This window comes from Prunus avium, chromosome 7, assembly GCF_965620075.1.
Source record: "Prunus avium chromosome 7, drPruAviu1.hap1.1, whole genome shotgun sequence".
NCBI lineage: Eukaryota > Viridiplantae > Streptophyta > Magnoliopsida > Rosales > Rosaceae > Prunus > Prunus avium.
In genome coordinates, this window is record NC_142290.1 from 8479376 (window position 1) to 8501181 (window position 21806).

General features: G+C 43.4%; 2 protein-coding genes across 2 annotated transcripts; both read right to left on the reverse strand.

Annotated features, from left to right (window-relative positions):
• Positions 1-1058: 1058 nt before the first annotated feature.
• Positions 1059-1613, reverse strand: LOC148292982 (uncharacterized). Its single transcript, XM_088244536.1, has one exon. The coding sequence runs from the start codon at positions 1611-1613 to the stop codon at positions 1059-1061; it is 555 nt and encodes a 184-aa protein (XP_088100662.1).
• Positions 1614-10190: 8577 nt separating this feature from the next.
• LOC148292983 (uncharacterized) lies at positions 10191-10700 on the reverse strand. Its single transcript, XM_088244537.1, has one exon. The coding sequence runs from the start codon at positions 10698-10700 to the stop codon at positions 10191-10193; it is 510 nt and encodes a 169-aa protein (XP_088100663.1).
• Between the last annotated feature and the right edge of the window lie 11106 nt (positions 10701-21806).

The window sequence follows — 21806 nt, forward strand, 5'->3', positions numbered from 1 at the left end:
GGAGGAGGTTTTTGACTTGCTAATTTTCTAAACACCCAGTTGGAATGGGCTTGAGATTCCTTGTACGTCAAGGAACTTTGATTGTTATAAATATAGAGCTCCTCCCCCGTCACCTGCCAGGGTTAAATTGACAGGGGCCAGGGTCCCCCTTGAGGGACTCTGGGCATCTTCTACTCTTTCTTCAAGAAACTTTGGCTATCATGCCTCCCTTAAGAAACTGACAGGAGCCAGGGTACCCCTTAAGGGACTCCAAGCATCTTCTGCATCTCCTGAAGGACGCTTTCATGTGACCATCCTGCTTCCCTTAGGAAACGGATAGGAACCTGAACCTCTCTTAGGAATTCCTGGCACACCCTGCGTCACCCGAAGGACACTTCTTATGGGTTGCATCTCCCGAAGGATAGTTTTGGTCATCGCCCTGCGTCTCCCAAAGTACGTTGCTTATGGGCAACTGTGTGACTATCCTGCCCCCCCCTTAGGAAACGGATAGGGACCTAGATACCTCCCTTAGGAAATTCCTAGTGCATCCTGCGTCTCCCAAAGGACGCTCCATGTGGGCTGCACACCCTGAAGGACGCTGTGTGACCATCCTCCCTCCCTTAGGAAATGGATTAGGAACCTGGATTTCTCTCTTAGGAAGTTCCTGGCGTACCCTGCGTCTCCCGAAGGACGTTTTTGGTTGTCGCCCTACATCTCCCTTAGGACGCTCCTTATGGGCAACCTTTTTTTTGTGGCACATTCTGGAATTTCCAGTAGTTGCTTCTCTTCTTCAGAAATGTGCAGGGCTCAGTCATCTGCTTGGAACTGAGCAGGTAGGAGGAAGCATCATGGATAATATCGTTGGAGGTGGCGACGTGAGGTAGGTCTTCAAGCGTCGTGGAATCTCTTTTCCTTCCATGGTGTCAAGTGTATAGCTTCCTCTGCCCCTAGACTGGCTGATCACGTAGGGGCCTTCCCAATTGGGTTTCATCTTCTTTGATCCTTGCCTCTGTGCAGTGATGAAAGTCTTTCTGAGGACAAGATCACCCTGTTGGAATTATCTGACCTTGGCTCTTTTGTCATAGTAAGACTTCAAGTAGGTCGAGGTTGAGCCTCATTTGTTCAGAGTTCTGATCAACACTGCTAACCTTAATGCTCATGATGGGGACGATGATGTGAGGAGGGATGATTGCTCCCGTCCCATAGCTGAGGGAAAATGAGGTTTCGCCAATCGATCTTCGCTTGGTGGTGCGATAAGCCCATAGTATTCTAGGGAGCTCATCTACACATTTCCCTTCGGCGCCTTCTAATCTCTTCTTTAGGTAGACAACATAATTTTGTTGGATGCCTCGGCCTAACCATTGTCTTGTGGATACCTCAGGGTGGACAAGTGTTGCTTGATCTTGAATTTTGCAAAGAAGGCGGTGATCTTCTTGCCAATGAATTGTGAGCCATTGTCGATAACCAGTGATTATGGGTAGCCAAACTAGCAGATGACGTTTCTCTAGATAAATCGTTTCCACGTCATCTTCTTTGGTAGAGGATAGAGCTTTGGCCTTGATCCATTTAGTAAAGTAGTTGGTGGCGACGATCATCATGTCTTTCTTGGCGGGTGCCGGTGGCAGGGGGCCCATTAGATCAATGGCCTATTGCATGAACGACCATGGATAGTTCTGCAGATGGTAGACTTCGGCATGCAGGTTAGGAATAGGTTTGTACTGCTGGCAGCGATCACATCTCTTGACATATTCGGTGGAGTCGTGGCGTATGGTAGGCCAAAAATAACCTATGTTTAGAGCCTTTTGGGTGAGTGATCGGCCCCCAAAGTGGTTGCCACACTCGCCGTCGTGAATTTTGTAGAGGACCTCAAGTGTTTGAGGGTACTTTATGCAAGTGAGATGAGGGTCTTGCATGTAGTATCTCACGGCCTTCTGCTGGACCTTCCTAGCTTCGGACTGTTGGTTGGCAGATTTCCATTTATTAAGTAGTTGATGATGGGGTCTTGCCAGTTGGGGTCTTCGTCAATCCGCATTGTGTCGATTGGCTCTATTTCTTCGATGCTTGGTTGGTCAAGGTGTTCGATCGGGATGGAGCGTCTGAACTGGGTGTCCCGCGCTGATCCTAGGCTCGCCAATGCATCTGCATGAGTGTTCTTTACTCGCGGAACTTATTGGATGGTGAAAGTAGGACATTCTTTCAAAAGTCCTTGGACCTTGTCGAGGTACAGGATCATCACCTAAGGCTTGATTTGTGATCAGCTGGGAGTCTGAGTAGATGGCCAATCTTTTGATCAATAGTTCTTTTGCTAGGCGCAGTCCGACGAGCAATGCTTCATATTCTGCCTCGTTGTTTGGAGCAGGAAAGTCTAGTATGATGGCTTGTTCTAACAAAGTTCTGTCTAGGGTGATTATGATGACACCGACCCCGCTCCCTTATGATTTGATGCTCCATCTACGCACAGCTGCCATATGTCGTTGGGCTGGTTTGGATCGGTAAGGGAGGTATCTTCTGCTCTCGAATCTTTCTTGTTTTTCATGACCAACTTCTCTTCCTCGGCTGTTAGAGTAAACTCTACAACAAAATATGCTAAAGCCTGGGCTTTTATAGTAGTCTTTGGTCAGTAGAGGAGGTCGTATTGACTGAGTTCGATGGCCCATTTCATGAGTCGTTGAGAGGCGTCAGAGCTATCGGGTGAGCTTGATAGTAGGGCCTTAGTTTTCTTACGGAAACTACAAGCGAAAAAAAATGAGCCTTTCCATTTTCGGATAGTGAGTCTCTGCGTCAAGGAGAGCTTTTGAAGTGTAGAATACTGGATGTTGTGCCCCCAGCTCTTCCCGGATGAGTGCTGAGCTGACAGCTGAGTCGAACTCCTCCATGTAGATGAACAAGTCTTCGCCATGTATCGATTTTGAGAGTAGGGGAGGCGAAGTGAGGTAGGTCTTCAAGCTCTGAAAGGCCACTGCTCACTCTTCGTCCCACTTGTCCATTTTCTCTTTCTTCAAGGCTTTTTGATAGCTGGAGTAAGCGTCCATGAAGCTGAGCAGCTGATTGCCGAAAGTTGAATCGACGAGCTGATCAATTCTTGGCAGTGAAAAGTTGTCTTTAGGGCATGCCTTGTTAAGGAACTGTATTTGCTTGCTTTTCTTCAGCCTTTAAGCTGAGCATTACCTTGCCATTACTTGATCGCTGTTGATCTGGCCGATGAAAAGCCTTTCGAGGCCAACGCCGTACAAGCTCGGATCTACGACGACGACGTTGGATGGGTTGTTCTCACCGGCCACGATGCAAACGGCCGACCAACTAGAACAACGGCCCAGAAAGTACTGGAGTTAGGCGCCGAGAATATCCGACAGGATTCGGCGCGCGAAGTATTGATCGACCTCACCAGCCTTTAGATGACAGACAAGGCCACTAAAGAGGAGGGGGCAGCGGCCGTGAAGGATTTGGTAGAAAGACTGCTAGAACATTGGGCGGAGGAATCCTTACGGCTAAATTCACTAATCAACCTGATCGAATTCCTCCACGAATCAGACGAGACGGACGCTTTGACTTTGGACGACCTAGAAACGGTGCCTGCCGAGATGGAGGATGACTACCCTGAAGTCCAGGACCCTTTGTTAGAAATAAATGTAGGGTCGGAGGCCGAACCACGGCCTCTTTTTGTAAGCGATCTTTTGGATCCTGAGTTAGCGGCCGAGGTTATCAGCCTGCTCCATGAATATAAGGATTGTTTTGCTTGGGATTATCACGAGATGCCTGGGTTGCCGAGAAGTTTGGTCGAACAGGAATTGAGAATCAAGGATGGGTTCAAGCCTTTCCAGCAGCCGCCAAGGCGTTTCTCGACCGAGGTACAGCTCAGGGTCAAGGAGGAAATAGAACGGCTCCTTAAGGCCGGCTTCATCCGAACAGCCCGGTACGTTGAGTGGCTAGCCAACATCGTACCAGTTTTAAAAAGGACTGGGGCTTTGAGGGTTTGCACCGATTATCGAAATCTGAACCTCGCAACCCCCAAGGACGAATACCTCATGCCAGTGTCAGACCTCCTGGTGGACGGGGCCGTCAAGCACGAACTCTTGTCTTTCATGGACGGCCATGCGGGTTACAACCAGATTTTCGTAGCCGAGGAGGATGTCCACAAAACGGCGTTTAGGTGTCCAGGAGCAATCGGAACCTATGAGTGGGTAGTCATGCCATTCAGCTTAAAGAATGCTGGCGCGACATATCAGCAAGCTATGAACCTAATTTTCCACGACCTCAAAGGCCGGACCGTTGAAGTCTACATCGACGACGTGGTTGTAAAGTCCCCATCCAAAGCCGACCACGTAGAACATCTCCGGCAAGCTTTTGACCGAATGCGAGGACATGGCCTAAAGATGAACCCAAAGAAATGTGCTTTCGGCGTCATTGCCGGGAATTTCCTCGGTTTCTTGGTTCACCAACGACGAATTGAGGTAGATGAAAATAAAGCTACGGCCATTATGGCGGCCCCTCCGCCAAGAACCAAGAAGGAGCTCCATTCCTTTCTCGGCAAGGTCAACTTTTTGAGACGATTCATATCCAATCTGGCAGGGAAAATCTGGCCGTTGTCTCCCTCGCTCAAACTGAAAGACACGAAACGGTTCGTATGGGGTGCAAAGCATCAGGCGGCCCTCGACGACATCAAGAAATATTTGTCCCAACCGCCGGTCCTTATGCCGCCAAAAAGAGGGAAACCATTGAGGCTTTACATTTCGACTTCAGAGGGCTCTATCGGCTGTCTGCTGGCTCAGAACAACGAGTCTGGGCGCGAACAAGCGGTGCACTATCTAAGCCGCACCCTCAACACGCCCGAATTAAACTATTCGCCGATCGAGAAATTATGCCTAGCGCTTTATTTCGCGGCCACCAAGTTGCGTCATTATATGCTTCCTTCGGTCGTTCAAATCATCTCCAAGACCGATCTAATCAAATATATGCTTACTCGGCCAATCATACGCGGCCGAATTGGGAAGTGGACGATGGCGTTATCCGAATTCACCTTTCAATACGTAGCTCAAAAATCGGTCAAGGGTCAGGCATTGGCCGATTTCCTAGCACATCACCCGACCCAGGGACAAGAAGAGGAGTTGGAGGTCGAGAACGGTATGGCCCGCATGGAAAAGAATTATTGGACCATGTACTTCGACGGCTCCAGCACCGAGGCCAGGTCAGGAGCCAGAGTCGTGATCGAATCTCCTCAAGGGCAAAAATGGCAGTTCGCATTCCAACTCGACTTCAAATGCACTAATAATCAGGCTGAGTCCAAAGCGCTCATCATCGGTCTCGAGATTTTGAAAGAAATGAAGGCAACCCGTGTTTTGGTCTACGGCGACTCTTAGCTGGTGATTAACCAACTGACTGGGGAATACCAATGCACGAGCGAGAATTTAGCCATGTATTACGTGACGGCCCTCAACATGGCCGATGGATTTTCTAGAATTTCCTTTGTTCATATACCACGCGCCGAGAACGGCGAGGCCAATGAGATGGCCCAGGTAGCATCAGGCGTAAACATCCCGAACACCGACCACGATCGCGTGATAAGGATCGAAAGGCGTACCTTGCCACCTTTGGCCGAACGTGGAATGGCAGCGCAAGTGTCTTCGGTCGATATCACCGACGAGATCAGCACGGCCGAAGCCGACTGGCGCTACCCCATAGTGAAATATTTGCGTAATCCTTCTGGCAGCCATGAGAGGACTACACGTTTCCGGGCTCGGTGTTACTTGATTTATCAGAACGAGCTGTATCGAAAGGGATCAGACGGCTTGCTGCTCCTATGTCCCAGCGCCGAAGACATCAGGGTCATCATGACTGAATCTCACGAAGGGATTTGCGGTGCTCACCAGTCTGGCGTCAAGATGAGGTGGTTGGTTCGGAGACACGGCTATTACTGGCTGACCATTTTGAAGGATTACATAGAATATGCGAAGGGATGTATCAAGTGTCAGATTCAAATCCCCATACAAAAAGTACCGGCCGAGGCCCTCCACCAGGTTACCAAACCGTGGCCGTTCAGAGGGTGGGCCCTGGATATCATCGGCAAAATTCACCCAGCTGCGTCCAACCAACATGCATGGATTTTGGTGGCGACCGACTATTTCACTAAATGGGTTGAGGCCGAGTCCTATCGATCAATTTCCAGCGCACAGGTGGTCAAATTCTTTGAAAATCACATCGTCCACAGATTCGGTATCCCAGAAACCATTACGGCCGATAACGGCCAGGTTTTCGCATCAGCCGAGACTCAGGAATACACCGAAAGGATGGGAATCAAATTGGTCCACTCAACACCTTACTACCCTCAGTCTAACGGACAGGTCGAGGCAAGTAATAAGGTAATCAAGGGTATCCTTGAGAAGATGATCAAGGAAAAACCTAGGGCGTGGCACGACTTGCTCCTCGAAGCTCTTTGGCGTACCGAATCTCAAAGCGATCGGCCACCGGCACATCTCCTTATGCCCTAACCTATGGTCACGACGCCATCGTTCCAATGGAGTTAAAGGTTCGGTCTCTCCGTGTGGCCGAGCAGCCTGAACAAGGAAAGGGGGATTATGCACAAGCCATGGCTCAGGAGTTGGAAGATTTGGAGCAATCTAGACTCGACGCTTATAACCTCATGCAGGCACAGAAGCAGATTGCGGCGAGGGCTTACAACAAAACGGTTAAGCAAAAAGCTTTCGCCGAAGGCGACCTAGTATGGCGAGCCGTGCTTCCTATCGGGACAAAAGACCCTCGGTTCGGCAAATTTTCACCCAATTGGGAAGGGCCGTTCATTATCGAACGAATTCTTGGCCGAGGTGCATTTCAGTTAAAGGATAGGGATGGAGAGTGGCACAACTTACCGATCAACGGCCAGTATTTGAAGAAATACGCCCCGTCATTATGGGAGACGGCCGTGAAAGAGTTATGAATATTTACAAATGATGAAAGTGGAGTATGCAACACGACAAAGACGAACTAAAGGAAATCATACTTCATTTTATTCATTTAGTTTAAAAAGGGGACACGTTTACAAGGGAACGGCCAGGTCATGGCCGAGTACAATCAGACACTTAGTTTAAATCAGACATTTAGTTTAAATCTACGCGCTTCGGCTCCATGGTCTTCTTGCTAGACAATCAGACACTTTCCCCCGAGGCAGGACCTCCGCCACCCATATCGTCATCAGCCACGGCCAGCCTAAAACCAGGGCTTCACTCCAGGCCATGGAAAGCGCAAGGGCTGACACTCCGGACACGGAAAGCAACTGCCACTCCAGCCATGGTAAGCAGTCGCCATTCCGGCAGTGGCAGCAGCAGTCGTTCAAGCTGTGGTAGCGGCCATCACTCTGGCCATGGTAAGCGGTCGTCATTCCGATTATGGTAGGAGCCATCACTCCAACCATGGTAAGGGCCGTCACTCCGGCCATGGATGTGACCCGGGTGCTCAGCCGCACAATTTCAGCCACGTCGGGGTCATCATCCCAGGTCCTCTCGCCCTCATCAAACTGCCAAGTCATCTGGACCAGGGCAAACTGCCAGGTCATGATACTCAACAGATATGGCTCCCTGGTTTCGAGGAGGCTGCAATGAGGATCATTAGGGCGGGTTGAAATAGGGGACGACGAAGCCCGGGAATCGAGGGAGGGCTCCAGAGTGATTAAAGCAAGAAGGAAGGTCACTGAGTAATAAAAAGAGGGCTGAGAAAAACTGGGGAAAGTCAGTGTGAACCTTCGAAGAACATGAACTCAGAGATTTTGGGAGTGTGAAAGAAAATGTGAAGGAGTTTGGGTTTTATACTGACACTGGAGTTCAAAACACAGAAGTGTGATTCTCGAAAGATGAAACGGCCTGACAGCGCACTCAGAGCACGCGAAGATATGACAGAAACTTGGCGGCCGACGTTTCGATTAGCAAGGAAGAATGATGGCTCGTGCGAATTAAGAGCGCGATGACGTGGCGAAAGTCCAGAGACCGTCATTTCACTTGACGAGTAGAGACGACGCCTCGAGTGAGCCTGGGCAATAATGACCTACACGATATGCTTGAGGCATTAAATGCGCCGACTGGCCTACGCATTTAATGCCCCAGTTGTCAATCACTTCAGAAGGAATGCAAAGGGTCCATCCCTTGGAATCCATTCGGCCCCTACCCATGCCGAGGCCGAAGAATCCAGGGATGTGGGGGCAATGTTTGTGCCTAATAAATCACTGCCATGAGCCGGCCAAAGGAGCCCCCTTTCTCGGCCCTGGCACTTGCTCGTAAAACTGAAACGCAGCGTTTCAACAAGGTGCTTTGCCTTCCTGAAGACAAAAGAAAAATGCTAAGGCATGATCATCTCGGCCTCAAGTGCAGGCCGAGGCCGAGGCCGAGCAAAATCGCGGCCAGAAATATTAAAGTCAGATCATCACGTGGTAGCAGGGACCCATGCTTCATTTAATGAAGTAGCGCCTGTTTAATGCAGCAAACCCACTGGCCACAAATAAGCATTTAATGCATGAGGGAAAGTGGGAAGTGACTGAAGTCAGGTTTTGGCGACAGAAGACAGAGTGATTAGACGTAGACATTCTCACAAGAATTCTTGCAGCTTGAGAGATTAGGTCACCAGCTATCAGAGCAATAAATGCGTCTCCACGGCCAGCTGCGCAGAAACCACAATTAGGGTGGCGGCCGAGATTCACCAGGATTTATGGGGTCACACCACCATGCTTCACGATCCCAAATGTCGATTGGACACCCACTTGCGCTAATCAGACTCCACTATGCGTAAATTCAGCCTCGATTACTCATCTAGAAACTCTTCCTATAAATACAAGGCTCGAGCTACATTCAACGGGTTCAAACACCAAACAAAAGCCTCCCACGGAGCAACTTATATTTTCCTGTAATGCACTTTCAATATTTTACTTGCTTTCCTAGGAGTAGTGATAGTTTGTAAGGAGAATTCATTCATCAATATATCATACGACCCTTGATTTTCAAGGCGCCGGAGCACCATCCCTGTTATTCGCTCACTCACCCCAGATATCATACGACCGTCGCTCCCTGAGCAACGCGCCGGAGTACCGCCCAAAACCCACCAAACAGCACCACCCAACGGCCTTGTAGTTCAGGCCGTGAACCTAACAGTCGAGACTAGTTCCTCTCTCGGTTACAATCGTTTGATTAGAAGACGAGTTCAAACAGGCGCACCACTCAACCATTCTATCCCCATCAACCAACTCGACGCACGGTAGACCGTGCTGGCACGCCCGCGCAAAACCGCACCGCACCCAAAAGCAGGAAACCGCGTGTCAACGCACATCCCCTCGGCCCGGAACTCCAGGCCGTGAGATTTGCGCGGCAGACAGTAGAGGATTTTCTGATGGTGATGGCGTTAATCTTGCCAATCCATGGCCTGCCTAGAATGCCGTTGTAGGGGGAGAATTCATCAATGACCATGAATGTCTGTGAGCTGATTACTGGTGGAGAGTAGATGTCGAGGTCTATCGTGCCCACGGTAACCGTAGTGACCTGGCTAATTTGTTGATCCTCGTCTCCAAGCCCATCTGTTGGATGACTACCAGTTGCTGGATATTGGATGCGCTGCCCTTGTCTTCATGGATTCGGTCGACCATGGCCTGAACGATTTGAATACTAATGACAAAGGCATCGTTGTGTGGCAGATCGAGGCCGATTAGATCTTTCATTTGGAAGTTGATCACAGGATCGTCTTCTGCTGGTGGGAGGCCGGTCGAGATTTGGGAGATTGCAATGGCTTGTTTGATCTTCCTCTTCGCTTCTTTGCTGGTCAGCCAGACTCCTCGAAGTCGGTCAGGATTGTGTTAATCCTTATGACCTTCTGGGGTGGCTCCTTAGCGGTATTGCGATCCTCAATCTGCTGGATGGCCTACTTTGCAATAAATTCCTTGCAGTGGCCTTCTCTCATGAGTTCTTCGAGGTGCGTTTTCCAAGCAAAACAGTTATTCGTACTGTGCCCGTGCGTCCCATGAAGGGCACAGTATTTTCTTGCATCCCTCTTGTCCGGATCTCCTTTCAAGGGTGGCGGTCTTCTTACCCAAGGTTTGTCCTTTACTTGGGCTAAGATTTAATGTATGGGGATCGCAAACTTGGTCTAGTTCTCTTTTTCCATAGCGTCTCCTTGTGAGTGCGACCTATGTTTGTCTTTGTTCCTGTTGCTAAACCTGTCGCTTCTTTGGCGTGTTCCTCTTCCTACCTGGTAGAATTTTTCACGGTGATTCGATCGTCATCCCAAAGCACATAGCGTTCTGCAGTCCCGTAGATCTTTGCCAGAGTCTGGCTGGGAGTGATAGTCAACTCGCGATATAAGTCGTTCTTAGCTGGAAGACCTTTCTTGAAAGCAGAGGACGCGATTAGGTCATCACATCCTACAATGTTGGCCTTTTCCGCTTTGAATCTCTTGATGTAATCGCGAAGGGATTCTTCAGACCTCTTGTGCAAGTTGTACATGTGGTCAAGGTTCTTCTTAATCGTCCGGTAAGAAGTGTATTCTTTGGTGAAGACGTAAGCTAGCTCCTTAAAGCTGCTAATCAACCTGAATGGTAGGGTGTGGAACCAGTCTTGGGATGCTCCTCGCAAGGTCATTGCAAACACCTTGCACATCAGCGCATCATCGGCCTTGTAGAGGATCATAACACTTTGGAAGTGTTTAAGATGGCTCTCGGGATCAGAATCCCCTTTGAAGTGTGTGAAAGAGGGCATCGAGAATTATTTCGGGGGAGCAGCCTACTCGATTTCGGTGGTGAAAGGCGTAGATTTTTCTTGGTACACCTCCCTGCGTAAGGCATCTAAAAAATTCCCGCAAATCTTTAGTCTCGAAGTCGGTTGGTCACGAGCTTCTCGAAATCATCCGCGCGCATGGCTTGTCGACCACGTTCGTAACCTTCGTGATTTGGGCAGGGATGGTTGACCTCTTTGTTGCCCTGCCTGTGGGGCAGATTAGTAGATTGCACCAAATGACTTATCCCACCATATTATGATGTTGCCCATGTTTTGGGCTCCATCTGAATTCAATTGGTCAAAGAAATTGGACACTTCAAGTTCGTACCGTAAATGGAGTGGTTGGAGCATTGCATGGTTTCAATGGTTGGATTTCACTCAAAACTCACCAAATGACTCCTCCCACCATATGATGATGTTGCCCAAGTTTTGCGCACAATCCGAAAAAAATTGGACATAGAAATTGGACACTTCAAGTTTGTATGAAGTTCGTATCGTAAATGGAGTGGTTGGAGCATTGCATGGTTTTAGTGGTTGGATTTCAATCAAAGCTCACCAAATGACTCCACCCATCATATGATGATGTTGTCCAAGTTTTGGGCACGATGCGAATAAAATTGGTCAAAGAAATTGGACACTTCAAGTTCGTACGAAGCTTATACCGTACATGGAGTGGTCGGAACATTGCATGGTTTTAGTGGTTGGAGTTGACTCAAAACTCATCAAATGACTACTCCCACCATATTATGATGTTGCCCAAATTTTGGGCTCGATCCAAATTCAATTGGTCAACGAAATTGGACATTTCAAGTTCGTACGAAGTTCGTACCGCAAATGGAGTGGTTGGAGCATCGCATGGTTTTAGTGATTGGGTTTCACTCAAAACCCACCAAATGACTCCTCCCACCATATTATGATGTTGCCCAAGTTTTGGGCTCCATCCTTATTTAATTGGTCAAAGAAATTGGACACTTCAAGTTCGTATGAAGTTCGTACCGTAAATGGAGTGGTCGGAGCATTGCACGGTTTTGGTAGTTAGATTTCACTCAAAACATACCAAATGAATCCTTCCACCATATTATGACGTTGCCTAAGTCTTCAGATCGATCCGAAAAGAATTGGTCAAAGAAATTGTACACTTCAAGTTGGTACAATAAATGGAGTGGTTGGAGCATTGTATAGTTTAAGTGATTGGATTTCACTCTGGCCTCACCAAATGACTGCTCCCAAAACAATATGTTGTTACCCAAGTTCTAGGCTCGATCCGAAATCAATTGGTAAAAGAAATAGGAAAATTCAAGTTCGTACAAAGTTTGTACCGTAAATGGAGTGGTTGGAGCATTGCATTGCTTTAGTGATTGGATTTCACTCAAAACTCTCTGAATCACACCTCCCACCATATTATGATGTTTCCCAAGTTCAGGGTTCGATACGAAATCAATCAGTCAAACAATTTCACCACTTAATGTTTGTACGAAGTTTGTACCGTAACTGGAGGGTTTGGAGCATTACATAGTTTCAGTGACTGGATTTCATTCAAAACAAACCAAATGACTCCTCCCACCATATTATGATGTTGCCCAAGTTTTGGGCTCAATTCGAAATCAATAGGTCAAAGAAATTGGACACTTCAAGTTCGTACAAAGTTCGTTCTATAAATGGAATGGTTGGTGTATTGCACAGTTTTACCAGTTGGATTTCACTCAAAACTCAACAAATGACTCCTCCCACCATATCATTATGTTGCCCAAGTTTTGGGCAGAATCCGATATCGATTGGTAAAAGAAATTGGACACTTTAAATTCGTACTAAGTTTGTACTATAAATGGAGTGGAGGGTGTACTACATAGTTTTAACGATTGGATTTGACTCAAAACTCACCAAATGACTCGTCCCACCATATCATTATGTTTCCCAAGTTTTGGGCTTGATCCGAAATCAATAGGTCAATGAAATTGGACAATTCAAGTTCGTACGAAGTTTGATCTGTAAATGGAGTGCCTGGTGTATTGCACAGTTTTACCGATTGGATTTCACTCAAAACTCACCAAATGACTCCTCCCACCATATTATGATGTTTCCCAAGTTTTGCACTCAATCCGATATCGATTGGTCAAAGAAATTAGACACTTCAAGTTCGAACTGTAAATGGAGTGGTTGGTGTATTGCACAGTTTTATCGATTGGATTTCACTCAAAACTCACCAATTGACTCCTCGCCCCATATTATGATGTTGCCCAAGTTTTGGGCCCAATCCGATATCGATTGGTAAAAGAAATTGGGCACTTCAAGTTCGTACGAAGTTCATTCTATAAATGATGTGGTTGATGTATTGCATAGTTTTAGAGATTGGATTTCACTCAGAACACACCAAATGATGTTGCCCAAGTTTTGGACCCAATCCGATATCGATTGGTAAAAGAAATTGGACACTTCAAGTTCGTATGATGTTCGAACTGTAAATTTAGTGGTTGATGTAATGCACAGTTTTAGCGATTGGATTTGACGCAAAACTCACCAAATGACTCCTCCCACCATATTATGATGTTGCCCAAGTTTTGGGCTCAATCCGAAATTAGCCCCTTCATGTTCGTACGAGGTTCGTTCTGTAGATGGAGAGGTTTGTGTATTGCATAGTTTTATTGGTTGGATTTCACTCAAAACCAAACAAATGACTCCTCCCACCATATCATTATGGTGCCCAAGTTTTAGGCTCAATCCGATATCGATTGGTCAAAGAAATTGGAAACTTTAAGTTCATACGAAGTTCTTACTGTAAATGGAGTGGTAGGTGTATTGCGTTGTTTTAGAGTTCAGATTTCACTCAAAACTCACCAAATGACTCCTGCCACCATATAATGGTGTTGCCCAAGTTTTGGGCTCGATCCGAAATCAATAGTTCAAAGAAATTAGACACATCAAGTTCGTACGGTAAATGTAGTGGTTGGTGTATTGCAGAGTTTTATTGATTGGATTTCACTCAAAACTCACCAAATGACACCTCCCACCATATTAGGATGTTCCCCAACTTTTAAACTCAATCCGATATCGATTGGTCAAAGTAATTGGAAACTTCAAGATCATACGCAGCTCGTTCTGTAAATGGTTTGGTTGGTGTATTGCTTTGTTTTACCGATTGGATTTCACTCAAAACTCAGCAAATGACTCCTCCCACCATATTAGGATGTTCCCCAAGTTTTGGGCTCAATCCAATATCGATTGGTCAAAGAAATTGGACACTTCAACTTCATACGCATTTCGGTCTGTAAATTGTGTGGTTGGTGTATTGCAGAGTTCTACCGATTGGATTTCACTCAAAACTCACCAAATGACTCCCACCAAATTAGGTTGTTGCCCATGTTTTGGGCTCAATCCAATATCGATTGGTAAACGAAATTGGACACTTCTAGTTCATACGAAGTTTGTTATGTAAATGGAGTGGTTGGTGTATTGCACTGTTTTACCGATTGGATTTCAGTCAAAACTCACCGAAGGACTCGTCCAACCATATCATTATGTTCGCTAAGTTTTGGGCTCAATCCGATATCGATTCGTCAAAGAAATTGGACAATTCGAGTTCGTACGCAGTTCCTTCTGTAAATGGAGTGGTTGGTGTATTGCATAGTTTTACCGATTGGATTTCACTCAAATCTCACCAAATGACTCCTCCAACCATATTAAGTTGTTACCCAAGTTTTGGGCTCAATTCGATATCGATTGGTCAAACAAATTGGACACTTCAATTTCGTAAGAAGTTCGTTACGTAAATGGAATGGTTGGTGTATTGCATAGTTTTACCGATTGGATTTCAATCAAAAATAACCAAATGACTCCTCCCACCATATTCGGATGTGGCCCATGTTTGGGGCTCAATCCGAATTCGATTGGTCAAAGAAATTGGACACATGAAGTTCGTATGCAGTTCGTTCTGTAAATTGGGTGGTTGGTGAATTGCATAATTTTACCGATTCAATTTCACTCAAAACTCAGCGAATGATTCTTCCCAATATATTTGGATGTTGCCCAAGTCTGGGCCTCCATCCGATATCAATTGGTCAAAGAAATTGGACACTTTGAGTTCGTTTGGTGGTCGTTCTACAAATGGAGTGGTTGGGGTAATGCAGTGTTTTACCGATAGGATTTCACTCAAAACTCTCCAAATGACTCCTCCCACCATGTGATTTTGTCCCCCAAGTTTTGGGCAAAATCATATATCGATTGGTCAACGAAATTGGACACTTGAAGTTTGTACGAAGTTCGTTTTGTAAAAGGAGTGGTTGGTGAATTGCATAGTTTACAGATTGGATTTCACTCAAAACCCTCCAAATGACTCCTCCCACCATGTGATTTTGTTCCCCAAGTTTTGGGCAAAATCATATATCGATTGGTCAACGAAATTCGACACTTCAAGTTTGTACGAAGTTCGTTTTGTAAAAGGAGTGGTTGGTGAATTGCATAGTTTTACAGATTGGATTTCACTCAAAACTCACCAAATGACTCCTTCCACCATATCATTATGTTCCCCAGGTTTTAGGCTCAATCCGATGTCGATTGGTCAAAGAAATTGGACACTTCAAGTTCGTACGCAGTTTGTTCTGTAAATGGTGATGTTGGTGTATTGCATAGTTTTACCGATTGGATTTCACTCAAAACTCACCAAATGACTCATCCCACCATTTAAGGATGTTACCCAAGTTTGGGCCTCAATCTGATATCGATTGGTCAAAGAAATTGGACACTTCAAGTTCATACGAAGTTCGTTCTGTAAATGGCGTAGTTGGTGTATTGCATAGTTTTGCCAATTGGATTTCACTGAAAACGTCCCAATTTCCCCCATCTCATTATGTTCCCCAAGTTTTGGGCTCAATCGATATAGGTTGGTCAAAGAAATTGGACACTTCAAGTTCGTACGCACTTCATTCTGTAAATGGTGTGGTTGGTGTATTGCATAGTTTTACTGATAGGATTTCGCTCAAAACTCTCCAAATGACTCCTCCAGCCACATCACTCCGTTCCCCAAGTTTTGGGCTCAATCCGATATCGATTGGTCAAAGAAATTGTACCCTTCAAGTTCGTACGCAGTTCGTTCTGTAAATGGTGTGGTTGGTGTATTGCATAATTTTACCGATTTTATTTCACTCAAAAGTCACCAAATGACTCCACCCACCATATTAGGATGTGGCCCAAGTTTTGGGCTCAATCAACTATCGATGGGTCAAAGAAATTGGCCACTTCAAGTTCGAACGTTGATTGTTCTGTAAATGGTGTGGTTGGTGAGTTGCATAGTTTTACCGATTGGATTTCACTCAAAACTTAGCAAATGACTCCTCCCACCATATTAGGATGTTGCCCAAGTCTGGGCCTCAATCCGATATCGATTGGTCAAAGAAATTGGACACTTCAAGTTCGTACGCAGGTCGTTCTACAAATGGAGTGGTTGGGGTACTGCATTGTTTTACCAATTGGATTTCACTCAAAACTCACCAAATGACTCCTCTAACCATATTAGTACGGTGCCGAAGTTTTGGGCTCAACCCGATATCAATTGGTCAAAGAAATTGGATACTTCAAGTTCGTACGCAGTTCGTTCTGTAAGTGGAGTGGTTGGTGAATTGCATTGTTTTGCTGATTGGATTTCACTCAAAGCTAACCAAATGACTTATTCCACCATATCATTTTGTTCCCCAAGTTTTGGGCTCAATCCGATATCGATTGGTCAAAGAAATTGGACACTTCAAGTTCGAACGAAGTTCATTTTGTAATGGGAGTGGTTGGTGTATTGCATTGTTTTTCCAATTGGATTTCACTCAAAACACATTAAAGGACTCCTGCAACCATATCACTGTGTTCCCCATGTTTTGGGATCATTCAGAGATCGATTGGTCAAAGAAATTGGACACTTCAAGTTCGTACGCAGTTCGTTCTGTAAATGGTGTAGTTGGTGAATTACATAGTTTTACAGATTGGATTTCACTCAAAACTCAGCAAATGACTCCTCCCACCATATTAGGATGTTGCCCAAGTCTGGTCCTCGATCCGATATCGATTGGTTAAAGAAATGGGACACTTCAAGTTCGTACGCAATTCTTTCTGTAAATGGAGTGGTTGGTGTATTTGGATTTCACTCAAAACCTTCCAAATGACAACTCCCAAGATATTATTCCGTTCCCCAAGTTTTGGGCTCAATCCGAAATCAATTGGTCAAAGAAATTGGACTCCTTAAGTTCGTGTGTAGTTCATTCTGAAAATGGAGTGCACTACTACAAAAAACACTTTGCGTGACGAAATAATTTTGTTGCGCAAAGTACAATTTCGTCGCACAAAAGTTTGTGCGACGAAATTTTGGTCGCGCAAGTTCTGTCGCGCAAAGATCATAAAGAATGGTTTTGCGCGACGAAAATTATTTTTTGTTGCGCAAAGATACTTTGCGCGACGAATACTAACGTAGCTAAAAGATACTTTGCGCGACGAATTATAACTACTTTGCGCGACGAATAGTATCAACTTTGCACGACGAATATTAATTACTTTGCGCGATGAATAATATTATTTTGCGCGACAAAAGTTAACGTCGCGCAAATACACTTTGCGCGACGAATCCGAATGTCGCGCAAATCTTTGCGCGACGAAATATTCAATTTTTTTTTATTTTTTTATTTTTAAATTTTTTAAATTAAAATTAACTAGTTTAATAGTTTGCGCGACGAAATATTTTGTCGCCCAAGGTTTTTGACATTTTGTTTTATTATTTCTTTTCTATCAATTTCATTATATTAATTTTTCAAATTTTTACTTTTTAAATTTAATTTAATTGTATGATTTTTTTTTAATTACTTTAATTTAAATTGACATATTCAAAATAAAATTACATATGAAAAATAGTGATCAAATTATCCAATATATATAATATTCAAAATGTACACATAAATTAACAAAGTACAATAATAAAATCTACAAGCCTATTGTGGTGGTAGTGGCGGAGGATATGTTTCGATAGCGTCCAAATCCTCAACTTTAGCCGTCAAAGTCTCGACGATTCCCTACAAAAAAAACAAATATTGTCAAATAACAACAAAATAACAAAAAATTGGCATAAACTCAAAACTAACTCCAAAAACACATATTAATGAAAAAAAAAATTAAACTTTGGAGAGAATATACCTTTTGGCAAGATTTTGAGTGAGTGAGAATGAGAGGGAGAAGTGAGTGTGAGAGAATAGAGAAGATAGTGAGAGAGAGAGATGAAAGAGTGAGTGAGAGTGAGAGTGAGAGATGATGAAAAGAGAGATAAGAGAGTGAGTGAGAGTGAGAGATAGTGAAGAGAGAGATGAGAGACTAAGTGAGAGGAGTGAGTGTGAGAGAAAGGGTAGGATTTGGGGAGAAGGAAAGAGAGAGGAGAGGTAAGAGTAGAAGACATTGAGAAAATCGTGGAGGTGTTATTTTGGTTTTAAAAATCGTATCACTTTGCGCGACGAAACAATATATTGGTCGCGCAAAGTCTCGAAATTTTTTTTAAAAAAAAATTCCCATTTCTGGTGCACGCCCAAATTTTTAGGGTTTTGCGCGACGAAATTTTGGTCGCTCAAAGTTTTGCGCGACCACAATATTCCCGCTTCCCATTTTTGGTACCCGCCCAAATTTTTCGGGTATACTTTGAGCGATGAACGACTATATATTGGTCCCGCAAAGTCGTAAATTTTTTTTTTTTAAATTCCCATTTTTGGTACCCGCCAAATTTTTAGAGTATACTTTGCGCGACGAACTACTATATATTGGTCGCGCAAAGTTGGAAAAAAATTTAAAAAAAATTTCGAATTTTTGGTACCCGCCCAAATTTTGAGAGTATACTTTGCGGGACGAACTAGTATATATTGGTCGCGCAAAGTTGGAAAAAAAAATTAAAAATTTTTTCGCATTTTTGGTACCTGCCCAAATTTTTCGGGTATACTTTGCGCGACGAACGACTATATGTTGGTCCCGCAAAGTCGTAATTTTTTTTTAAAAAAAAATTCCCATTTTTGGTACTCGCCAAATTTTTAGAGTATATTTTGCGCGACGAACTACTATATATTAATTGCGCAAAGTCGTAAAAAAAATTTTAAAAAAAATTCTCATTTTGGGTACCCGCCCAAATTTTTAGAGTATACTTTGCGCGACGAATTATTATATTGGTCGCGCAAAGTCTTAAAAAAAATTTAAACCTACTAATAAATATATATACTATTCAATTTCTTAAGTGTTATATGTACAAAATAAACAAATTTAAAGGTACTCAACGATCCAACCGTCAAACTTATTTGTTTTTACTTCGAGATCGTATACGCCAAAATTCGGAAAAAAGAAACATTAAGAGATCAAGCAATGGGACAAAACATTTCGACGGTTATAAAAGAAAAATCAAGATTTAACGGTTATTTCAACTCTGATTTTGATGATTTTTTACAGCTACACTCCTTGACCCTATATGAATACAATGACTGCATTCGATCGTCAATTTAAAATATTTACACTAGTGGATACCACAAAATCTTATGTTATATTTAATGAAAGTATAAATAAACTCTTAATTGTTAGTGAATATATTGTTTTGATGGCATACACATTCTATGAAACTAGTTTCAACGATCCAACCATCAAACTTATTTGTTTACACATCGAGATCATATACGCCAAAAATCGGGAAATTTTTTTTTTCAGAGATCAAGTAACAGGACAAAACATTTTGATGGTTATAAACGAAAAATCAAGATTTAACGGTTATTTCAACTCTGATTTTGATGATTTTTTACAGCTACACTCCTTGACCCTATATGAATACAATGACTGCATTCGATCGTCAATTTAAAATATTTACACTAGTGGATACCACAAAATCTTATGTTATATTTAATGAAAGTATAAATAAACTCTTAATTGTTAGTGAATATATTGTTTTGATGGCATATGTATTCTATGAAACTAGTTTCAACGATCCAACCGTCAAACTTGTTTGTTTATACTTCGAGATCGTATACCCTAAAAATCGGAAAAAATTAACATTAAGAGATCACGTAATGGGACAAAACTTTTCGATGGTTATAAACAAAAATCATGATTTAACGGTTATTTTAACTCCGATTTTGATGATTTTTTACAGCTACACTCCTTGAACCTATATGAATACAATGACTCAATTTGATCTTCAATTTAAAATATTTACACTAGTGGATACCACACAATCTTAGGTTGTATTTAATGAAAGTATAAATAAACTCTTAATTGTTAGTGAATATATTGTTTTGATGGCATACGCTAACTACGAAACTAGTTTCAAAGATCCAACCGTCAAACTTGTTTGTTTATACTTCGAGATCATATACGCCAAAAATCGGAAGAAATAAACATTCAGAGATCAAGTAATAGGACAAAATTTTTCGACGGTTATAAACGAAAAATCACGATTTAACGGTTATTTCAATTTCGATTTTGATGATTTTTTACAGCTACACTCCGTGACCCTATATGAATACAATGAACCAATTTGATCGTCAATTTAAAATATAATACATTTAAAATATTATATTTTTCTAACAAAATAAATTATTATTTTTTTTAAATTTTTGTAAAGACTTTGCGAGACGAAGTTTATAAATTCGTCGCGCAAAGTCATGCAAAGATTTTTATAAAAAAAAATTATTTTATTTATTTTTGTAAAGACTTCGTCGCGCAAGACTTTGTGCACCGAATTTTATTGTTTCGTCGCGCAAAGTCATGCAAAGATTTTTACAAATAATTTTTTTATTTTCTTTATTTTTGTAAAGACTTTACGAGACGAACCACACTTCGTCGCGCAAAGGTTTGTCGCGCAAAGTGACTTTGTGCGACGATTTGTGTTTCGTTGCGCAAAATTTAGTCGCGTAAGACTTTGAGCGACAAAGTTTCATTTTCGTCGCGCAAAGTCACTTTGAGCGACGAATTGTGTTTCGTCGCACAAAATTTGGTCGCGCAAAGGGTTTTTTTTACTAGTGGTGGTTGGTGTATTGCATAGTTTTACCGATTGGATTTCACTCAAAACTCACCAAATGACTCCTCCAATCGTATTAGGATGGTGCCCAAGTTAGGCCTCAATCCGATATCGATTCGTCAAAAAAATTTGACACTTCAAGTCCGTATGCAGTTGGTTCTGTAAGTGGAGTGGTTGGTGTATTCCAAAGATTTACCGATTGGACTTCACTCAAAACTCACCAAATGACTCCTTCCAAAATATCATTATGTTCCCCAACTTTTGGCCTCAATAAGATGTCAATTGGTCAAAGAAATTGGACACTTCAAGTTCGTACGCCATTCGTTCTGTAAATGGAGTGGTTGGTGAATTGCATAGTTTTACCGATTGGATTTCACTCAAAACTGCCCAAATGACTCATTCCACCATATCATTATGTTCCCAAAGTTTTGGGCTCAATCCGAGATCGATTGGTCAAAGAAATTGGACACTTCAAGTTCGTACGCAAATCTTTCTGTAAATGGAGTGGTTGGGGTACTGCATAGTTTTAACGTTTGGATTTCACTCAAAATACACCAAATGACTCCTGCCACCATATTAGGATGTTGCCCAAGTTTGGGCATCAATCCGATATCGATTGGTCAAAGAAATTGGACACTTAAAGTTCATATCCAGTTCGTTCTGTAAATTGTGTGGTTGGTGTATTGCATAGTTTTACCGATTTTATTTCACTCAAATCGCACAGAATGACTCCTCCCATCATATTAGGTTGTGGACCAAGTTCCGGGATCAATCCGATTTCGATTGGTCAATGAAATTGGACACTTCAAGTTCGAACGCAATTCGTTCTGTAAATGGTGTGGTTGGTGTATTTCGTTGTTTTACCGATTGGATTTCTCTCAGAACTCACCAAACGACTCTCACCATATTAGGTTGTTGCCCAAGTTTTGGGCTCAATCCGATATCAATTGGTCAAAGAAATTGGACACTTCAAGTTTGTATGCAGTTTGTTCTGGAAATGGTGTGGTTGGTGTATTACATTGTTTTACCGATTGGATTTCACTCAAAACTGACCAAATGACTCCTTCCACCATGTCATTATGTTT